Genomic DNA, 16432 nt, shown 5'->3' with positions numbered 1-16432 from the left:
CATATGATTGTAGCAGTTAGCAAGAACAGAACGAGCCCTACTAAATATTCCAACAGTCACTGGCACTTCAACAGAAGGAAGGATTTACTGCAACACAGCAAACACAAAGCCTGAGAAGTGAACTTTAGAGGAGGTGCTGTACATGGGAAAAAAAAAGAGGAAACACTGGAGTGCATCATAATGTCATTGGCAAGGTATATAACCCTAGGTTGTAATTGCACTGCTGTGTATTTTGTTCCAGTGGATAAATAGTACTAAATGTACTAAAGAGCAGCAGGATAAAAGTGTAACGTTAACAGCTTCTAACTGATACTGGAACAGTGCACACGTTTGGGGGCCTCTCTTGTTGGAATTTCCTGACAAGTGTTGGTTGAAACGCTTAAAGATGCAAACGTTTTGTCTTTTTGGGAAAGACTTCCGTGACAGACACAGCTGACTCCGGCTCTTTCTGTCAGAACACATTTTCTCTTCAGTTGAGCAGCGGAGGGAGCCTCTCTTGAGCCCCCGGCCGGACGAGGCAGACTCCCCGTGCCCACCGCAGCGTTTTCGCCTGCGGGCTTCGACGCCGGCACGCCATGAGGCGCAGGGCCGCCCCCCGTCGCCCCGCCGAGGCCTCCCTTCACGCCCGCCCCGTCACCGCCTCCGCGGGCCGCCTCCCGCCGCCCGGCCGCGCCTGCGCATCGCGGGATCGGGCCGCCATGGCGCAGCCGGGCCGGGCCAGCCTGAAGGAGCAGCGATACGACCGGCAGCTCAGGTACCGCCGCGCCCGCGCGGCCTCTGAGGGGCTCGGCCTCGGCCCTGCCTCGCCCCGCTTCTGGCCGCGGCCTGCAGCCGCCCCGGCGGCCCCGGTAGAGCGGCCGCGGCCCCTCGGCAGGCGAGGGACGGCCGCCGGGGATGTGCCCGCGGAGGGCAGGGGGCTGAGGCGGAGCTCGGGGGTCGAGGCGGGTGGCCGTGCCGCCGCCCTGCTGCCGAGGGAGTCTTCGTCCTGGCCCCGGGGAGCAGAGAGCAACCGAGTGGGCTGGGGAAAGGGCGGCTGCGGCTGCAACCAGCCCCGTCCTGGGGCGGGGCGAGCCTGGGTGGGTGGAATTCCCAGCGCCTTGCACGCGGCTGGGAATCTCACAGAGGGTTTAATGCCTTCCTCTAGGTCTTCAGTAAGTTTTCTGCATGTGAGGAGAGTAAAATCCCAGCCAGTATGAGGTCAGGGGGATTGTGAGTCAGGACAGCGGAGACACTGTTTCAGCTTGAGGATTATTGATGTTTTAAGTGCATTGCCTAACCAAGCAACTCCTCCGGGCTGTTTGCCAAGCTGTCCTTACATTTCTGTGCCTTGCACCCCCTCAGATTATAGAATTACCTCATTTATAGTGCAACTTACAAAAAAACATTCATTAAGTACGTCATTTACAGTGAAACTTAGGAAAAAGCATTCAGTTTTATTTTTTTTTCCCAAGGACAAACTTTACTTAAGGAGTGTTTTGACCAATTCTGTTTTTTAAAAAGCAAAGTATGTTGCAATAGGAAAAGGTGTGCGCATTTGTCTGCTGCAGAGTGTAAGGACAGAGAAAATGAATAAGCAATAAAATAGATTTGTTCTTTAGACGCTTTGAGGTCTGTCACAGTAAGTTTTCTGAAAGTTTATTTTACTTGATGCTAGTTAGGCCTTCTCAATGGCAAATGGAAAATAGTGTGCTAGCCTCCATTTGTGATCGTTCAGTTCTTTTTTTTTTTTTTATGATCACTTTACTATGGAAAATGAAACACAGAGTGCTTCTGTTTATATCCCAATATAGATTGTGGGGTGATCATGGACAAGAAGCTCTAGAATCTGCCCATGTTTGTGTGATAAATGCAACGGCCACAGGAACTGAAATACTTAAAAACTTGGTGCTACCAGGTAAGTAAGTGTCAGTTCTATATTTGTGTTGTAGTATAGCTGATAATAAGTTCATAATGCCTAGTTATTCACAGTATTTTTTTTTCCTTCAAGGTATTGGTTCATTTACGATTGTGGATGGAAATCGGGTCTCTGGAGAAGATGTTGGAAATAAGTAGGTTTGTTACTGGCTTCTTAAGCAAATTGAGAGCTAACAATTCCATAAGCAGTTTCATCTCCATGCTTTTAAAGTTACATAAAATTCTTCATAATGCTAAACCTCCATATTTTGCTCCAAGTCTTCCTCTTCTTTGATGTTTGCGATGTATACAGCATATGTGATCAGCAAGTTGATGTTAGCTTTTACTTTTTTTCTTTAGCTGCTGTTATTGTACCTTACAGATCTATTTGCTTCATATGTCTGGTTTATAAAGGCAACGGTCTGCTCAGTATGAAAATATTTTTTAATAACTTGTTTGCTGTCCTCAAAACATGAATAAGATTTGCTTGCATTTCAGCATGGTTAAAGTTATTTTCCTTAGTGGCATAACAATTGTGGTGACAAATTTTTTTTATTAGTTTACCATTATGAAACTGTGACTGATATTTCCTTAGCTTCCATAGCTTTGAAAGGTGTGCAGACGGGGATAGGATAAGAAACTTATTACAGATTAACAAATTACTTTTTATCTGTAATAATTTTAGATAACTCTCTTACAGTTCAGGTACATACCCCAAAATACCTGTCTACTTGCCAGGTTAAATGTGGGGTAAGGATATTTTATTACACGAAGAAATGAGTACTAATGGCTCTTTAATGAGCCTAGTGAAAATGAATCTGTAGTATGATCCTGGCTTCTAGAGGAGTTTGGCATGTCTTATTTTTCAGATTGGTGGCTCAGGCAGTGAAAATCTTCCTTAACAATCTGATCACGAGGAGAACATAATAAAGCAGGGAGGAGGAAAGCAGGTTTAAAGGGGAAGATTGAGACTTTTTTTTTTTAATATGAGAGTCAACAACATAACATGAAGCTACCTTCTGTAGTGCAGACTTTTTTTTTTTTTTCAAAATTAAATGTGTTTTTTTTTTTTTTTCTTCTTGTCTCCTTTTCAGTTTCTTCCTACAGAAAAGTCATATTGGTCAGGTAAGGATGTAATAAATGTCATTTTAAGTATATTGAAAGAATGAATATATTGAGTAAGTACTCAAATGTAGCATTGTAATTAATACCCAAAACATATGTATGGGTTAAAATCCCTGTATTCTTTAATTAAGACAATAATGTTTCATTCCTTGTAAATGAGAAGAAAAGCTCAGTTCTGGAAAGACTGAATGAAAAAAATAACAGGATCTGGTTAAGAATATCGTTGGAAGTATAAAGTGGAAGAGAATTGCAGTTGGAGTAAGGCTCAGAACAGAGGGGTGAAGGAGCAGGGGGCAAGGAGGAATTACAAGGACAGAAGAATACAAAAAGCACGAGTAACTCCTACAAGTTCTCAAATGAACCTGGAAATTAATAAATAGCCTTCACATAACTTTTGTTTTGGAAGCATTACTAAAAATAGTTTTAAACAATTGTCTGCTATTATGGTATTTATTTTTTCTTTTGCAAACAGGGCATGGAATATGTTAACTTATGAAGAAGTTTGTTTACCATTTAGCATATGTAGTACTGATACACTATATACACTGAGTTTCAAGAAATTAAATAACATCTTTATTGTTCCAAAACAGAGTCGTGCCCAGAGTGCCACTGAGCATTTGCAGGAATTAAATAATGATGTTTCTGGAAACTTTGTGGAAGAGGTCTGTCTTAAATTATTTTATAGATTTTTTTTTTCCTTTATATTGTGAAGACTGTGAAATGATAACTGTGTTGTGTTTGTAGTAATGCAATTTAAATAGCTTCATGATAAAATGACATTTGAAGATGATTTTAATTTGATAAAAGTTAATGCTAAGCGTTATTTTGTAATTTCAATAATACTGTAGCTTTCACTGAATATTTTACATTTGGTGTTGAAGACTTTGTTATCAGAAGTTCTTGTCATGTTTCCTGACATATTTCTCTCTACTGTTCAGAGTCCAGAAAAACTGCTAGACAATGACCCTTCCTTTTTCAATCGGTTTAACTTAGTGGTTGCAACACAACTACCAGAAAGGTAAAGAATCCATTCAAGTTGTTTCTTTTGTCTTCATTCAGTGGTAAAAGCAGGTTTCAACTGCAGATATGTTCTTGCAAGAGATCTTAGGCAAAACAAAACTCTTCCATTGTGAAGGAAAGTTACAATAAATGGCTGCATTTTTCAGTGGACCTTTCTATATGTTGATATGTAGTTGTGAATCTTGTTCAGATCCATGACTGACTTTTAGGTGCTTTCTCCTGTTTGTGTCAAGTACTCTTACGTAGTGGAAATCGCTTCTGGTCCAAAGTTGCTGTAACAATTATTCCTATTATGTAAAACCTAATAGATATCAGGGTCTGTGATACCTTTGGATTTTTGCAAATGTATTTTACGTTTTGTTGTTTATCATATCACTTGCTCTGTTTTACCTACATAATAATATTGCATAGATGAACTTCAGTAAGATACGATGTTCTGGAATGTTTTATTTAACCTCTCATGCTGCCTTCCAGTAAAAAATACAACTGAAAAAATGACAGCTCTTGTAGCATCAAAATGCTTGGGGGAGGACATGTTTCTGTTATTGTAGATAAGCTTCTTCCACAGGGGAAAGAGGTTGCTGGATAGATGAATTGTTGTATCTTGCTTTTGGAAGGAAGTAGCTGTTCATACTTAAATTATTCTCCTCCCACCCCCTGCCTGCTTACATAAAAGCAATAGGAATTAAGAACTGACTTGTTTCTTAATAAAGCGATCCTTGCATGCACACATTTGGGAATTAATTTCTTAAATGCTATTTAAAAACCTGATTTGACTTGCCTCTACTAGAGGTTAAGTTTGTCTGTGCAATAAACGTATTTTTTGTTTTGCTTTCTTCTTTCACAACTCATTGAAAAAAAATTTTACTTAAGTAACATTCAGAGCATTGGGACAATAGAGTTAAATATGAGTAAGACAATGAATAATCATATGACCACTCTATGTTAAATTCACATGTAAAATTATTCTCCATCAGAAGTTTGATCATATGTGCTTAAAATCATAATAACGATAGTGGAATACTCATGTAGAAAAATTCTTGTACAAGTTAACTCTTGTAGAAAAATTCTTATACAAGTAACTTTGTGGCTGTTGTTCTCTTATATATCTGAAAAACAAACAAACAAACAAATGTTTTTCCTTACAGTACATTGCTACGTTTAGCTGAACTTCTCTGGAATTCTAATGTTCCTCTGCTGGTCTGTAGGACTTACGGACTGGTTGGTTACATGAGAGTCATCATCAAAGAACATCCAGGTTAGAGTTCTTTTTTTTGAGATCAAGATTTTTCTAAGTGTAAAGCTTCTAAATGTAACGTCACTTATTTCAACTTTATTTTGTGAGGTACTTAGTATTTCCTAAGTCTTCTATGGTTTGCAGTTCCTTACCAGCATTCTTCAAAAAATGCGTAAAAACTATGGACTGCAACAGATAGTTTTGGAGGTTATCTTCTGACATTAAGCTATATGAAACGTGTTGAGAATTTAACAGTTAAACAAACAGGTGATGCACTGTGTTTGATGTATAGCTGTGTTTTGAGGGCTGAGCATAAAACTGTGAAATGCATCGTGTAACTTCTTTTGCAGTTGTTGAATCTCATCCTGACAATGCATTGGAAGATCTGAGACTGGACAAGCCATTTCCAGAACTGAGTGAACACATTCAGTCTTATGACTTGGATCATATGGACAAAAAGGTTGGTACGTGGTTTACACTATGGTCTCTAAGACAGGTGCAGGCACAAAACGGATTCTATGAAAATGCCTCTCAGCAGATTGCTTTTTTGGTGATGCATCTCATCTAAGCAGAGGCAACAGGAGAATCAGTCATGAGGTATTGCTTTTGGCCCAGATATTACAGTCTGTATTTCAGCCTTAAGCAAGGGGAATGTCTTAAGATTTCCAAAGGACAATTTGTCTGTAGATTGATTTCTCCCCTTCTTTATGATCAATTACTGCTTTACTGCTGCAGAGCTTTGTGGTGTGGGTATTTGTACATGATATTAAGTTCTGCTTCAGAAAAATGTGGGAGAATTTGGCTCATCTACACTTGTGTTAAAGTAGAGGAATAACAATTTGTTTTATAGAATTTAGAGGGTCTTATTTCAGAATCAAAATCCGGAACATGTCCAGTGTTGTAAAATAGTAGAAAGGATATTACAAGTTCATAATGAAAATAAGTTCTTAATTCTTTTCCTGTTTTTATCTCTTCTAAACTTGACAACAATTTCTCTGCTTTTCAATTACAGGACCATAGCCACACTCCATGGATTGTGATTGTAGCCAAGTATCTAACAAAGTGGTTCAACGAGGTATGTTGCAAAACAGGATAGGTAATCAGTTTGTTGTTATTGCTACTACTACACAGTCATTTTTTCTAAACCAGATTATTATGTTGGCAATATGTTCAAAACAAGATGGAAGCATAAAAATATTACTAAGTGAAGTACAAATGAATGTATGTGAACCTTAACAGACTCCTAAAGTTTAGCAGTATGAACACCATAAGTTTAGTAGATACTTTTAAAGCAAACTGTTTTTGTGTTTTTAAATTTAGAAAAGTGATCAATTGCCCAAGAGTTACAAAGAAAAAGAAGCCTTCAGACAACTGATTCGGCAAGGTAATACCTCCTAGGAATCTTTCTTTTTTTATACTGGCAGAAATATATAAGGCAATATTTGACAAATAATCAGAAGTTCTCTCAGGGTTAAGTTAAAAACAAACAAACAAAATAACTGCTGACATATACGATGTGATTCTTTTGCTACATGGTAACTTCATACCGATGGATCTTAAGAACTCTGATTTTGCTTATATAAATACATCATAACGGTGTTTCGTACTGTTCACTGTTTAAGATACAGTTTGTTTTCATTTGTATGAGAGGAGAGGCATTGAGAAAATTCTGTTGAAAATGCTAATTATCAACATTGAAAGTGTGATAAAGAGGAAAGTGAGTGGCTTTTGACACTGACTTTTGAACTGGAAGTATTTAGTTGGTCAGTTGGCCCACCAAATTGTTGGTAGTTGTTGCAGTCCTAAATGACTAGTCAAGAGAGAGATTATGTGGGCTACTGAATATAGTGTAGTCTGTGATAATATATGTGTAGTCTGTTCGTTTATTCAGATTTATAAATTTAATACCTCTTGCAGCTGCTAAAATTGAGACTTTTTTTTGAGATCTAGAAATATGTTGTATAATTAAAACATGATAGTTAAGGAATATCATCATTTAAAGATGACCTGTGTGTGAGCTGCTTCTAAGAGTGGTTCTGTTGTTTTCATCCCTAGTTTATGCTAGGGAACTGATCTGCTTGAAAAGTAGTGATGACCTTTGGTGAAGTTTTTAGCAGAGTCCTTTTCCTGATCGGAATTGCTGTATGAGTTCAAAAGCATAATGGGGCACCATAGCATAAGTGGCTCACATGCATGCACACACATACAAAGATTGGGTGTGGGAAGGAGTGTTAAATTGCTTTTTAGTTTGATCAATATATCCTGGTGATAATCCATTTTTTGTTTATGTGTCATTATGCCACAGAGAGATCCAAAACCAATCTGTTCTGTTGGTAAGACCTAAATGATGAGGTGTAATTCAAAGAATTATGGGGTGTGTGTGTGTTTTTTTTTTCCTTCAATAAGGTATCTTAAAGAATGAAAACGGGATCCCAGAAGATGAGGAAAACTTTGAAGAAGCTATAAAAAATGTGAACTCAGCGTTAAATACTACAAAGGTAAAATAACCATTTAATATGATAAGCTTAAAGAAATTTCAAACACCTAATTTTTTCAGAACATACTCTTCTAGGACAAAACCTTTTGCAACATCGATATTGAAGTAAAATGGCATTAGTACAACCTGAAAATTGAAATTAAGTGCAATAAAATAGACCTAGACTAGGTGGCACTGTAGCTGATGAAAATTCCTAATTTTGCTTGTTCATGCAAGGAAGCTCCATTTCCTTCATGATGACTGGAATTTAAGTATAGAATGAGTCAGCAACCAGAGTTCATTAGCAGTGTATTGCTGTCTTAAACTTTTACAGTTTAATTTGTGGAGGAAAATCCAGTAGGTGGCCTGGTATAATTACACAGAATTAGTAGTCACGAGTGTGGATGATGTCCAATTTAAATACATTGCTAGGAGAAAGAGAGTGCTTGAAGTTACGCTATGTTGAAGCTGCTTACTACAGCACTTAATGCGTATAGAAGTTGGGCTGCAAAAGACTTCTGACTCAGGAAATTCAGAACTTTCCTCTTGGAGAAAGCATATGATATTCCTTTCATAAACTGATCAAGCCTAAAAATTTTAGAAGTGAGGTCTTCATTGTTGCCTGTATCTAATCCTGCAGTAGTAAATCCTGGTTTAAAATTTACCTTAATCTGTCATCCATGATAAGCTGCAAAAGGTATGTGGAGTCAAATCACATTCTGTCAATCTTCATAGGTTACATTCCATTTTTATTTCAACTGTGCTGATACTTGTTTGGACATTCAAGCCTACCAAGAAGGCAGCAGGTAAAATTTTGTGCTGGCATCTGAGCTACTGTAGTCCACTTTCCAGGATATTACTGATTTATTTGAATTTGTGCCAGACTCTGAACTGCAGCAGTTACGGAGTCACTCTTGCTTCTGCAGTCTCCTCTTCACTTCCTAATTCTTTTTGGCTGCTCTGCCACTCCTAGTTAGGATGGGCAGCTGCAACTGTTAGTACCTTGTGCTGATGGTGCGACCGCTCTTTTTTTTTTTTTTTAAAAAAACTCTTTCACATAAGAGATAAAAATATGGAAAAATTGTTTGTAATGATCTTGATTAGAAGTAGGTGTCTTGTTCTCAGGCAGTGATATTTTTGAATGCATCTGAGAAGCACTGATGGCCAAAGGGTCAAGAAATACTTTAGTACCAAACGCTGAGGTCACTTGGGTTGCATCCCCGGTGTAATGAGTATTGAGGTAATTCAAGAAGTTAAGTCTAGTAAATGGGGCATAAACCCAATTATTTTTTTTTTTATAGGTTCCAAGATGTATTGAAGAAATTTTTAATGATGATTGCTGCACAAATCTCACAGAGCAGGTAATGAGTAATTAAAGGTAGGAGTTAATTGTAGAAAAAGTGTTACAAATAACGTGATATACATAACTTTATTGTTCATTTGCAGTCACCCTCCTTCTGGGTTTTGGTTCGAGCTCTGAAGGAATTTGTGGCAAATGAGGGGCAAGGAAGCTTACCTGTCCGGGGCACTATTCCTGATATGATAGCAGACTCCAATAAATTTATCAGATTGCAAAATGTGTAAGTATCTGTATTTTCTATAAAAGCAACTAATAATACTAAAGGGTGATGATTTCAGACTTGCGTTTTAAAAAAAGAAAAGGGGGGGGTGAGGAGGGGCTGAGGAAACCCTGCAGCCTGGGCCTACCTGCTCCTGTCTGCAGCAAATACTATTTGTTATCTGGAACCAGGGCCTAACCCTGAGTCTTTCATACGTGCCAGTCTCCTGATGCTAGGTAGTAACAGATGACTTTTCTTCATTTCAAATCTAGTAAAGATGTTCCTACACATAGTGGATCCCATAGTCTATCTATTGCAGTCCAGAACATTTGCTTAAAGTAGATCACTGATTAAACACAGCCTCGTTTTTTTCCTTAATATGATTGTCAGCCTGGTTACAGAAATTTAAGTTACCTAGATAATAAATTCTAAATATGTAATTCTAACAAATCTCATTGGAAGGCATCACTCTGTAGATAAGCAAGGGCAATGACTTGGTGAATGAATATTAACTATAAATGCTAAGCAGCATCAGCAGGGATCAAGATTTTACGAAGGTCATCTTTGAAGGCATGTATCCTCACCATAAACTTACTATTCCTGTGCATCATGGATATTACATAAATTATTGGGCCAAGAAGACTTTCTTGCATTGTACTGTATTTTCAGAAACTCTTAAAATACTTCATGCCCAGTAAAGGATGCATAGCTGCTGGTCTCATACTTTGCTTAATCTTCTTCCAACTGTTAGTAATAGTGTTTTTTTTATACGAACTGGTTTCTAGAATATTTATGCATGTAGCTTGTAAGCCATTTATTTAGTGAACAGCTCAGTCCTGCTGAGTTGTCATACAGGAATATAAGTGTGTCCATGATCTTCAGATAGCTTGCTTCCATTCATGGTCCATGTATCTTACATTTATAATATAAAGCAGGAGGAAATGGTCTTCTCTGTGAAGTCTAAGATGATAATTCTATGCTGTAATTAAGAATATTTTATTATTGACAGGTACCGTGAAAAAGCAAAGAAGGATATTGCTGCTGTGGGTAACCATGCTGCTAAATTGTTACAATCCCTAGGCAAGGTAATTACAAATGTAGGCCACTTGTGACAGGGCAGAAATACTTTTTTCCTGATATTCTGTAAAGAAATAAGTCAAGAAATGGATATGAAAAGAGAGCTGAATTATCTCATTCCCTTAAGTTCTAATGAGATTTAATATCTGTGGTCTGTTTTATTAATCACTTTTGATTTGGTCATATAAAATAAAAGCAAAATACATAAAGAGCTATATTATTTACAAGTTTAAGATAGCCCTTTTTACAAGAATGAGTAGGTAATATCACAGTGAATGAATTACTATACCCAAAAACATGAATTGTCTGCTCATTGTATTGTACTGGAACCAGTGTATTTTCTGTTCTAGGCACCTGAGTCAATTTCAGAGAGAGAATTGAAATTGCTTTGTGAGTATGCTTGGATTCTATTTCAGTGTTTTGCAGATGATGTAATATTAAACCAACAAAAAGCTTCCGAATGATAGCGTAGCTATTAATTGTTAGCTCACGAGTTGAACTTTTCAGCCATGTGCTTAGCCATTGCATTCATCATCTTCAGTGTAGAGAACATGCTCAACATCTTTCAAAAGTGAGTCTGTAAAGGTTAGCTTTAGAAAAAGATGGAATATTTTTTTCAGGTCCAAACAACAGGTAGCAGATAGCCTCTACTTTCTGTAAGTATTATCTAATCGCTGTCATACGTTCTATGATTCAGACTTCTGAGTGTAGTCTCTGTACACTTCTTGTAGTCTGAAAACTTAAAACAATGATTCAGGGAATAGTACTGCTTATGGCAGTTAGGTTATGTTATGGATATATTCATGTCAGTGGAGCAGCCTGAGTATGTCTCCTCACAATGGATAGTTTTCCTGTAAGCATGTAGCCAAGAACATGCTGCATTTACATATCACCTGCTGGAATTTTTAAGCATCTCTTACAAGTTACTCATTTGTTTTCAGTGCCAGGTACACATTTTGAGTGCCAGGTGCCCATTGGGTTGCTTCATTGCAGTGATAGTGGAGGAGAACCTTTATTTGCTCATGGCTGTAGTTAAAATATTAATTGAGAATATGTGAGACAGTGGTAGATATGGTGAAAGATAGAGTATCTGTGTTCATTTACAGGAGAAGCTGATGGTTGTAACTGATGGCTTGCTGTAAAAGATGCACACACTGTGAGCTGTTACACGTAGCTGTTAGATAACACAAGAGTTATGCTTAGAATGTGGAAGCAAATATGCACAAAGTATTTCTGTAAAAATATAGACGTAAATGTAGTCTAATAGATGTTATCACTGAGGTACAAGAAGAAACAGATTGAAGACAAACTCATCGTTGTATTGTTTAACAACGTTGTATAGATCAGAGATAAGATTTATAGATTTAGTAATTGATGATGCATTCAAGTCAGTAATGCTTGTCTTTCTGCATTTTCTTAGGCAGCAACTCAGCTTTTCTTCGAGTAGTGAGGTGTAGATCTCTGTCTGAAGAGTATGGTTTAAACACTTTTAACAAGGATGAAATAAGTAAGTACTCCTTTATGGCGTATACTTTAACTGTGTTTTCAACTTGAATGGTTTTGTTATCAGAAAGAATTGTACGTTAGATATACTATTTCATTATGTAGTTTTATAATTCACCATCAATTAGAATTGCATTTTTGTTAACTGTAGAATGTTGATTTCATTTTGATTTTTGAAAGTTCAAAAATGAAGTTACAGAGTAATGCATATTTCATATTTTTCCATTTTTTTTATAGCACATACATAAAACGTTGTCTTTCTTTAAACTTCTCCTTTTTTTTCTATGCCTTTTATTTCTGACAGAACTGGAAAGGTGCTTTCACCTGACTAAAGATTTGATAATAATTATTCTGGCCTCGCTCAGTTAAGGTTTTTGTATGTGAATAAAGGGAAAATCTAGTTATATAACACTTTCTTTTTTTGAACCTGCATAAATTAAAAATAAAAAAAAGGAAATACCTTTTATCATCACAACTTGTTTAAATGAAGCTCATAAAAGTTCTCTAAATTTTTGGACAAAATGTATACACATTTATAAATTAAATATATATAGTTTGTATATGTATACATTTGGGAATATTGATAACTTCAGTAAAAGCTCCTTGAATTAGCTGATAATATCTTTTGAGACTTAGGTAGTTAATTTTTAGGAAAACTACTAAATTGTCTTAAGGGATTTAAGACCTGTTTTATAATTAGTCATAACTAAATGTAAGTAGCATGCGTTTCAAAGCCTAAAATTACAGCTAATGAATATCCCATTTAACATAGCAGCTGTCAGAGTCGAAACATGAGTATCTTCACTGAACAGAAATTATACCAAATATATGAAACAGTTTTGTCAGGCACTCTGGAGTCAAAATCAACTATCTGCTAGATCAGACATTTACATTCTTGGTGGCAAACTTTTTTAACAACGGAAAAAAAAATAAGGGTTTTACAGTTTAAGTACGTGGGGAAATGCTTGATTTCAAGTAATTCAAACACTCTTTTTCCCTTTAATCTGTACCTGCTAACCACTTCTCTATTTTCAGTTTCCAATATGGATAACCCAGACAGTGAAGTAGTGCTGTACTTGATGCTACGGGCTGTTGATAGATTTTATAAGCAGCATGGGAGATACCCAGGTATGTTCATATCAGTTGTCATAATAAGAGGTATGAAAATTCAATAGTTATTACAATACTAGTTACAAACTCCATATATAACATCTGTTGTTTTTTTGTTTCCTTATTAATGCAACTTCAACATTGCAAAAATTAAACATTATTTTAGGGGGAATTTAAAGAATTTAGATAAAATTGATACCATTGAAATGCATTGCACGGATTATGAATTAATTCAACTATGCTGCAATTCGTCATTATCATGAGTAGCATCAACAGAATTATTAAATATTATCTATTGCTATTAGTCTAATATATTAATCTACTTCGAATTTTTTTCTTCAGAAGAAAAATAAGTAATTTTGAATGTGGTGTTAAAGCTACAAGATGAAACAGTTTTATTTATTTTCCAGGTGTCTACAATTATCAGGTAGAAGATGATATTGGAAAACTGAAATCATGCCTTACAAGTTTCTTACAAGAACATGGATTGTCTGTAGTGGTGAAAGATGACTATGTTCATGAATTGTAAGTAAAATATTTTAAGAGTCACTTTGTAAAACTGACCTGGAAATACTAACTGTTACTTTGCTGTCTAGTTGTCGCTATGGAGCTGCTGAGCCACATGCTATTGCTGCCTTCATGGGAGGTAAGAATGCTATTGTATTTCCATAATGAACAAAGCAATCTGCAGTTGTACCTGCTTGAGTCAGAATCTTGCTGTTTTAATGACTCGGTATTGTCAGAGCAAAGACTGTAATTGTGGACTGTTGTCAAAGATGTAACAAAATTCTTCAGTTGTGGCTCCTCCTAGCAAGGGTTTAAAGTCAGTAGAAGAAACCAAGGAAACTTAAATAATCCCAGTAGATGTGTTTTTTTGTTTGTTTGTTTGTTTGTTTGTTTTTTAAGTTTTATTTAAAGGAATACCTATAGTAATTTTAAAAGGGAATATTTACAATAATATTGAGTGTATTACATTACTTTAAAGGAAAATGTATACCATGTTAATTTTAGGTTAAGTAATGTTTAAATGTAATTAATCTTGACTGCTCAGATTTTAATTATGTGTAGATACATGCACAGAGAAATTATATGTAGTAAAGTGTGTCTAAAGCTAGATTTGAAGCTTCTGAAGTAACGGCTTTCAGAGCCTCTTCTATATTGGGAAGTACTGAAAGACTTTTTTTTTAACTAGGAGTTGCAGTGAGCACTTCTCCAGCAATCCCAGTGCATACAGTTCTAGATTAAGAACATGCTTTTTAATGGATTTAAAATATCACCTGCTAACTATATTATCTTATTTTGTAGGAGCTGCTGCTCAGGAGGTCATTAAAGTCATTACAGGACAATTTGTAATTTTTAATAACACCTATATTTACAGTGGAATGTCACAGACTTCAGCAACTTTCCAGCTGTAGAATAACCATCTCACATTTGTTGCCACCAGGCTGTGCTGCTGTGTTCTGTAAATACTGTGGTGGTTTGCCACTGACTGGACTGTTCTGTATTACCTGCAAAATTAAACTTCTTTTGTTTGTAATGATTTTATCTGTTGTTTGTTTTGTTTTGTTTTTCCCCCACTGAGGATAAATAAAATCATTCCCAATTCTCCTTTTTTTTTTCTTACACAGGTAAGAAAAAGTCCTAGATTAAAAAAAAAAATAAATTGTTTGCAGATTAAGTGGCATTTGCAAATTAGTTTACCTGGTTTGCAGCAGAGACGATTTTTTTCATTAAAGTTGCTAATCTGGTTGGGGGGTGATGAATTGCAAAAGGTTAAAGGAGGATGCAAGTGAGGGGAGACCTAGGGAAAGCTGTAGTGCCCTTTACTGAGCCAGTCTGAGGATGTTACGGGAAAGGATTATGTTCAAAAATTACTTGTTTTGGTTCAGCTGTATTTATCTAGCATGAGATGGTCTCTCTCTCCCTCACTGTGTGTCTGGCAAATGTCAGGTAACAATTAACGGTATGCATTTCATGGTGTAGTTGTAGTTTCCCAAATGCTGAGTACGGAAAGTGAGCTGCACTGCAAGCTGCTCTTCCCCTCTCCTTAGCCTAGAGGCACGCTAGGGTTCAGGTGGTGCTTGGGGACGGTTACGAGGGGCTGTCCGCCCTGCTGCGGCCGTGAGCGGCAGCTGGGGCCTGAGGCGAGCTGCCCGCGCCCTTGGGCGGGAAGGGCCCGCGCCGGGGCTGAGGGCGGCCGGGGCTGAGGGCGGCCGGCTCCTCGCGCTCCTGAGGCCGCGACGCGGCGGCCGGGCCGGGCGGCGGGGCCGCCTTCGTGGCTGACAGGGCTCGGTGCCGCCGCCGGGCTGCAGGTAGCAAACGAACCCCTGCCCTTCTGCCCAGCTCCAGACAGCCCTCCCACTCTCCAGCCGGCAGAAGAATGCTTCTGCGGTTCCATCCCTCATTTTTGTGTTTTAATCCCGTATCCTTTATGTAGTCTCCGCCTTCTATGTTTAGGATCATCTGGGGCACTTGTTATGACTGCTGCTTCAGAGTCAAACTCTGGTAATGAACCTAATGGATCATACATGACTTATTTGAGAGGGAAGAGGAATGGGGTGAATTCCCAAACAGCTCTGGAAGATATCAGAGGCCTGTTATGGCACACTGGACAGTGTGTTTCTCAGAAGTTTGTGAGCGCATCCTTTGCTGGCCTGACTTCCAATTGTCACAGGATGCCAGTGACCCACGTAGGGTTTGACCATGGGGTTTTTAAAAGGCAGAGCAGGCCTGAGGCTGCCTGGTGTCACCCCAGCATGCCTGCAGGGCCCAGGTCCAGCAGCCGTGGCCCAGCACTCCGCTAAACTCCTCTCACGGTCCTGCCGTGCGTCAGGTGCTCTGACACTGCTGAGCAAGCAGACAAATACATCAGGGCTTTTTTTAGGTTATTATTATTATTATTTTTATTAATTTTGAAAGAATTGTTACTGGGTTATTCTGTTTTCCCTTATTTGTGATGTTTACCAAGAACCTGCTGCAGCAAACTGTGTTATTTATCTTTGCAGCTTTGCTCCATGATGCAACAGCAGAGTTGAACTATTTGCATGTTAATGTAGGCTGGTTTATAAATGCTGTTTTCTGTACCTTCTGTGTGTGTCAAAGATCCAATTAAAGTTAAAAATGCCTTCCCATAGGGTTTAAAAATCTATGCTACTTATGTGAAAGACTAATTTTATAAACGTGTATTTAATCTAACTTCACTGAAATGAAATTTGCTCCAAAGTGAGCTAATGTTTGTAGTCTTTGTTTTGTTAAAGAATTTGCAGGGAGTGCATATGGCTGCTCTTGGCTAACAAGGTGGTGTTAGGAGGGGAAAAAAAGAGGAGAGGGAGACTTGTGAGCTTTCTGCTGTTGTGGCAAGGCTAGATTTGCAAGACAGAGGAACGTGTATGTATTATCACTTCTGGAAATGGTAAAGGAAGCTGAAGCTTT

At 37.8% G+C, this 16432-nt stretch overlaps 1 protein-coding gene across 1 annotated transcript; it reads left to right on the top strand.

The window, feature by feature from the left end:
- The first annotated feature begins 601 nt into the window (after positions 1-601).
- NAE1 (NEDD8 activating enzyme E1 subunit 1) lies at positions 602-14540 on the top strand. Its single transcript, XM_068693423.1, has 20 exons — positions 602-754; positions 1791-1894; positions 1988-2048; positions 2988-3018; positions 3609-3680; positions 3957-4036; positions 5187-5296; positions 5626-5735; positions 6288-6350; positions 6596-6659; positions 7682-7773; positions 9053-9112; positions 9198-9331; positions 10320-10395; positions 10738-10777; positions 11808-11894; positions 12926-13018; positions 13411-13525; positions 13597-13646; positions 14306-14540. The coding sequence occupies exons 1-20, from the start codon at positions 699-701 to the stop codon at positions 14413-14415; spliced, it is 1608 nt and encodes a 535-aa protein (XP_068549524.1). The 5' UTR covers positions 602-698; the 3' UTR covers positions 14416-14540.
- Positions 14541-16432: the final 1892 nt, after the last annotated feature.

This window comes from Anas acuta, chromosome 10, assembly GCF_963932015.1.
Source record: "Anas acuta chromosome 10, bAnaAcu1.1, whole genome shotgun sequence".
Lineage (NCBI taxonomy): Eukaryota > Metazoa > Chordata > Aves > Anseriformes > Anatidae > Anas > Anas acuta.
The sequence above is the reverse complement of the archived record's forward strand: the minus strand, read 5'-3'. Positions and strand labels throughout refer to the sequence as shown.